The sequence below is a fragment of the Galeopterus variegatus genome, unplaced genomic scaffold (genome assembly GCF_000696425.1).
Source record: "Galeopterus variegatus unplaced genomic scaffold, G_variegatus-3.0.2 Scaffold1282, whole genome shotgun sequence".
Classification (NCBI taxonomy): Eukaryota; Metazoa; Chordata; class Mammalia; order Dermoptera; family Cynocephalidae; genus Galeopterus; species Galeopterus variegatus.
This window is the reverse complement of record NW_007727393.1, coordinates 58802-65025: the sequence shown is the minus strand read 5'-3', so window position 1 is coordinate 65025 and position 6224 is coordinate 58802. Positions and strand designations below refer to the sequence as shown.

Genomic DNA, 6224 nt, shown 5'->3' with positions numbered 1-6224 from the left:
TTGTAAAATTTTTCTCCAATTCTGTGGTTTTCTTTTTACTTTCTTTCATGTTTCTTTTCACTTTCTCTATGGCATTCTTTGAGCCACAAAAGTTTTTAATTTTGATGATGTTCAGTTTATCCATTTTTCTTTCATTGCTTGTGCTTTTGATGCCACGCCTAGAAAGCCAATGCCTAATCAAAGATCATGAAGATTTACACTTATGTGTTCTTCTGAGAGTTTTATAGTTTTAGCCCCCCCCAGTCTGGTCTTGAGGCACCCAAGGAGAAAGGCTGATGAGACCCAGAGCCCATGCTGGGTGGAAGGGGGTATGGTGGGGTGTGACAGGAGGAGCATCTGTGACCTGGAGGGTCAAGCAGGAGTGACCCGGATGGGACCCACCTGGGAAGGGGCAGCTATGCTCCCGGGATCAGTGAAGACACCCTCAGGGAAGGGGGTGAGTGGAGAAGCACCTGCAGGACTGGATGTGGGTCTTTGGAGGTGGTTTCTGGGATAAGAAAGTCTGGTGCAGAGCTGTGAGGAGTCTGGAAAGGGACTGTGAAGTGATACACTCTCCCCTGCTGTCCATTCCTTGCCCACCTCCTGAGCCCTGGGGTCCCTCCTTGGGGTCCCTCCCTGGGGTGGGCAGGGCCAGTGATCACAGCTTTCATTGTGACTCCATCCTTCCCTGTGTTCTGGGCACGTCCCCATTTGTTTCATCTTTCTCATCCACCAATGAGCTGTGAGCATTGAGGCCATGCCCACTTCACTGTTGCCTAGCACCGCCCGCTCCCACTGCACTGGCTCAGTTACGCATCTGCTCTGTTAGCTGAAGGAAGCGATTTCCCAGTGCTTGGATGGTGGTGATGCGGCCCCCCTTTCCTTCTCCCTGCCCTGAGATGTCAGAGGAAACCTGACAGAGGAAATTGGCTGTGGCCAAGAATAAGGTACAGCGTGTTGGGTCGCAGGCCCCAGACCCAGCCCTAGGCCCCTTTGGTGGTGGGACAGGAGCAGGACTTAGTGTCACTTCTGAGGCACACACAGCTTACCCCTCTGAGCCTATTGACTCTCCTCACCAAAGTCTTTTCAGCCATCCCTGCCCCCCAGCAGCCCAGCCCCTGCCCTCGCCAGGCACCCCCTGTCATTACTTCCTGTAGCCAGACCTTTGACCTCATGACCCAGTCCCCTATGTGTTTTCACCCTCTTTCTGGCTTCTCTGGTCATGGCACAAATTTCCATTTGGAAGGGTACTCAGGACTAGGGGACCAGGGCTGAGAGGTTTCTGGCTCCCTCACTCCCTTCAATTAGACATTGACTACCTGAAAAGCCTACCCTTCACCAATGAGCTTGAAATGTTGATAATATCTCTGGGTGACAATTGGGAGAATGGGTTTGGTTTGGTTTTCTCCCAGGTTTCTACTCTCTAGAGACACTTTACATTTTATTTCTGAGTCTGTATCTCACATTAGAATTCCCTAGGATTCTGGGACCAGAGAGCCTTTCAGTCTGTGCTCTCTGGAGAGAGATGTGCTTATCTTCTGTGGAACAAATCCTGGGCAACTGAACTTCACAGCTTGAATCTTGCCCAGATCATCTCAATCTGGGGTGCCACAGGACTCATAGGGGGCATCTTTCTGAAGAATCAGATTTGCTTGATTCTTTTGAGAGAGGAAAAACCTATTAATGAACTTACTTATGACATTCATCTAGATTTGTAAGATCATAAGAGACTTCTCTCTGAAATGATGCTTGGGTTGTCCTTTTTGTTAGGTCCCCAGATCCCTAGTGGTGTGCCCTCACTAACTTCTGCCATTAGGATACATTGACATAAACATTTAAGAAGTACTAGTGTATACCTCTCACAGCTCTGTAAGAGAGGACCCCAATGTCTGATTTGTATTTTGCCACCTGGCAGCTGCTGATTCATGACAAAGCCCCAGAAGACTGAAGTTAAGTTCCATTATTGCTTTTTTTACTCATGTTATCAATCCATTTCTTCAACCATCTAGTGATCATTACAACACCTTGTAGGGTTGGTGGTGGCATTAAGTCAGATGTATAAGTAAAAATATTTTGTAAAAACTGTAAAGTAGGATGGAAGTATAGGGGCTTATATGTCTCCTGAATGTTACTGCTTTTCCCTTTCACAGTTAAGAGATTACCAATAGAGAAATGGGCCTGGTGGTCCTCCAGGAGCAAAGAACAAAATGAAAACTGGCAGTAGCCCTGATTCAACCACTTCTGGGGGTTGCCATTTGCCTAAGGAGGTGAGGCTCAGCTGGTCATGCTCTTGGAAACAGGGGGCTCAAGAGACAGCAGGGGGGTAATGGTAACGATCATGGAAGAAGTGTCAGGGACTAGTTAAGAAGTCTGGGTTTGAATCCCGCATCTCCCTCTGCTAGGGATATAATTTAGGACTCTTCTCTGAGTCTTCTCCCTTGAAGCTGTACACACAAAGATGGACCATGAGCTTTGCTATCTCATTGAATCCAGCTGCAGGAAGCACAGGATGAACCTTGATAACACCAAGGTCCAGGGCTCAATCCCTGTACTGTCCACCACCAAAAAAAAAAAATAAATAATAATAAAAAAATAAAAGTACAGGATAAGAGCTGCTCGGGAGGGGAGGGATGATGGGGGAGAGAGACCATGAGAAGTGGGCACAAATAGGAGGAGGGCCTGGTCCAGGTCAAGCAGGAAAGAGACTTTTGCAAGTTGATGGGGAAGAAAGGACAGCAGAGGGCTTAGCCATTGAGGGGGACAGAGCATCTCCATGTGCGCTCTCATCTCCTCTAGCCCACATCATATATCAGTGGGGAGGCCTTTTTGACATCAGAAGGAGCTGGAGGTAAGTGCCCCTGCAGGCCAGCCTCTTGACCACCTCCCATGGTGGGGGCTGGGTGCCCCGCTGTCAGCTGAGACAGCCCCCACCCCACCCATAATGATTGCTCTCTCTACCCCTCCTCCCAGACCTCCTCACTGTGCGTGCCTCACAGCCCATACCTAGATCTGGCAGTAGCCCAGTACTCCAGCTACATAGAAAACAAACATCGAAGGAGCATGATCCAGGAATTGGTAAGAGTCCAGTGGGTCCCCTGATTCCACACTGCCAATCCTAGGCTTCAACTTCCCCTTGGAGCTCTGAAGAAAAGGGCTGGGGGTTCCTGTGCCAAGGGAGAATGGGGTGCTGGGGGACCTAGGTCTCAGCGGGAGAAACCCCAGACCATGCACCATGGCTCTTTCTGTTGCTGCCCTGTCTGCCCACTCTCTCTTCTCCAGACACCCCTGCTTGAGTCCTTGCCACACATGCCCTGGGCTGTCCCCCTGCTGGAAACACTAGGCCGACTGTTGTCAGAAGTCCTGTGTTCCCACCCTGATTTAGATCCCGCTTTGCTTTGTCTTTTGTTTTAGACAAGCCACCTCTCCTATCTGGGCTTGAGTGTCCTGAGATAGAATTAGAGGGTTTCAAAGGTCCCTGTCAGCTCTAAGAATGAAAGATTTCTAGGAGCACTTGAAGCATCAGGGAGACAGGGCTCTTGCCTGTCCTTTACATTCCTAGATCCCTGCTGTTAAGAACAATCCCAGTCCCATAGTGTGTGGTTCGTGGTGAATACATGCACCCTTGTGAATTGCAAGCTGGGAGAAGGGTAGTCTTTCCTTTCTCAGCCTCCATTTCTAGAGGTTTCTGTGGCAGTCTTTTAAAGAGAATCTGGATTCAGATGTTCAGCTCTGTAGCTGTGAGTGAAACCCACAAAGACCCAAATTCTCTTTCCTTGGGAGTTCAAGGAGAGTTTGTCAATTTGTATCCCCGTAGGGTGTGAGAGCTTTTCCTTGAAAATCCATTCCTGTCCCCTGCCCACCACTTTAGTGTGGGGAATGGGGCTGAGGGGGCCGACCGCAGTCACTTTCCTGTGATTCTCCACACAGGAAAAATAGCACCAGGAAACTCTGGATGAACTGGAAAGAGGAACATGATTTCTTTGTTCTCTCATTCCATGTCTGATGGTTTTGGGGAAAGACTCAGATGGAGAGGCCACAGGCTTGTCTTGCCTACTCCCAACCTGGACAAGGCTCAGCCCTTCACCCCACCCTCAGCCCCACAAGGTCCCTGAGAATCTGGTCTCACTGGCAGGCCTGTCCTGGGCCATTGGTGGCATTCCTGGGGCCTGTCCCTTGCTGTTGCATCTCTGCCTCCCTGGTTAGGGATGTTTCTTTCCTCTTCCTATAGCAGGAGAGTAGGTGTCAGCAGGCGAACTCTCTGCAGGAACAACTACAGGTGAGTGGACTGTATGGCATCCCTCACATCCCCTAGAGAAACTTCCTTTCCCTCTCTCAGCACCTGTTTGACTCTTCTCTCAAAGGCTCACATTCAGACCACTGATGTCTTAATGTCCGAAAAGGCACAGTTAGAGAGAGTCCTGGCCAATGCTCACCATGTGGTCTGGCAGAAAGCAGGTGTGAATCTGGGCACCTTTCCTCCCTCAACCTGGTGCCTTGGCAGGCCTTCGGAGGAGTGCTTTGGGCTCCATCTTGACCTCTGCCATTCCAGGGGAGTGTGAATGTCTGGCGAGCTACCTGTGCTCACATGAGTGCAGATAAAAGAGCTGCAGTGGAGTCTGACCACTGTCTCCACACAACAGAAGGAGGCTGAGAGGGTGAGTCCAGCCACCTGCCCTCACGCTTGTGCCTCCACCCAGAGGGGAAAAATGGGCTTAGAGAATTAGATAGACCTGGATGTTCACATCCCAGCTATACGTGATGTTAGCACTTAACCTCTAATCCTTTGTATTTCATCTACAAAATGGAGATAGTAATAGTAACTCCCTCCTATGGTGGTTGTGAGGATTTGATAGATTGTTAGCATGGTGCTGGTGATGCGCTCAATACAGAGTCAAATGATGGTGATGACAGTCATAACAATGGCCCGATATCCCTGGGCCTCTGTCAGCCAGCTGTAAATCAGATCTCTTTCCCTGCCTCTTCCACCCTTACTGAGTTCTTAGTAAAGCCAACTGAGAACATGGGCTTGGAAATGCCTTGAAAAAGATGTCAAGTGTGATTCAGGGGGAGGGAATGTTACTGCCGAATGGTTGCTGTAGGTGTCAGTATTAGTGTGCCCCGACTACATCTCCCTGTTGAATCCTGATTTCATCTTTCTGTATTTACAGTCCTACCACGACTTGAAGAAACAGCAAGATGTTCTCCAACTGCACTTGGAGGACAACAAGTAGGAGGGGGAGGATGGATGGCAGGTCTGGGGGGCCTCAGTGCAGGCGATGTGGTGGGGGGTGGGAGGGTACAAGTGAGCACGACGAGGTGGATGCACAGGTTTGGACATGTGCAGAGCCAAGCTCTTGCTCCAGCTGTGCCAGTGACTCAGGTGTGGCCTCAGGCAATTCATGTCCACTCTCTGGACTAGCACTTGTGACTCTTGGTTCCTGGGGTCCCCTTCCCATGCCATGATCCTCTGGTTGTGTGGCAAAGTCAGTGCGTTGGTCACCAAAGTGGTGTTTTCTGTTCCTCATTCTTTCCATTCTCCACCACCTTTGGCCACAGGAACAATGATGAGGACCACAAGTGTCGCCAGTCCCAACTGAAGAGGAAGCTTCAGGTCCTTGTGATGGAGAAGGCAGCCTTGCAGCTCCAGATGAAGAAGCTTGAGATGTGCAAGCTCCTGCCACAACAAGTGAGTGGCTGTAGCACAGGGTTTTGGTTTTACGGGGGTGGGGTAGAGAGGGAGGTGGCAGCCTGTCCATTCTGCAGCCATTCCCTCCATGGCTCATGCCCCTGTGCTCTGGGCAGGTTCATGATTTGAGGCTGGAGCAGGCCTGAGTCAGATTCAGGAGCCAGAGACCTGCTTGGCTGATGTAAGGAGGCAGACAGGTAAGCTGGGTCTAGTGTGGCCTGGGAGCATGTGCGGGGAAGAGAAAGAGATGTGCAGCAGCAGATGGCAAGTCTGCTCATCTGAGCCTCAGTGTCCCTGTCTGCAAAGAGGGGTGGGGTGCCTATTGTTGGCCACCCACAGTTGTCTTGAGCACAAGAATGTGAAGAACTCTATTTGAAAGTGGTTTGAATGATTGACCATCATCTGGACATAAGGAATGATTAGACATTAAGCCATGGTCTGGGGTGAGGCTGGATTAGAAGCTATGGGTCAAGAAGAGAGTTTTGTGCAACTCCAGAAGCCAGAATCCCTTATCATCTGATTCCTTTCTCAGCTGAGCCTCCACCCAAGAGCCTCCAGC

The 6224-nt window shown here is 50.1% G+C and overlaps 1 protein-coding gene across 1 annotated transcript; it reads left to right on the top strand.

Annotated features, from left to right (window-relative positions):
- The first annotated feature begins 3026 nt into the window (after positions 1–3026).
- On the top strand, positions 3027–5857 carry LOC103593127 (golgin subfamily A member 2-like). The gene is made up of 5 exons (XM_008576057.1): positions 3027–3054; positions 4208–4255; positions 5148–5206; positions 5536–5665; positions 5782–5857. Exons 1-5 carry the CDS (start codon positions 3040–3042, stop codon positions 5809–5811), a joined length of 282 nt encoding a protein of 93 aa, XP_008574279.1. The 5' UTR covers positions 3027–3039; the 3' UTR covers positions 5812–5857.
- Positions 5858–6224: the final 367 nt, after the last annotated feature.

Bases quoted from the DNA above. Each gene is read 5' to 3' on its own strand.
- LOC103593127 (XM_008576057.1), top strand. The intron at 5,207-5,535 runs GTAGGAGGGGGA...CTTTGGCCACAG, and splicing joins CTGCACTTGGAGGACAACAA to GAACAATGATGAGGACCACA. The intron at 5,666-5,781 runs GTGAGTGGCTGT...TGCTCTGGGCAG, and splicing joins GCAAGCTCCTGCCACAACAA to GTTCATGATTTGAGGCTGGA.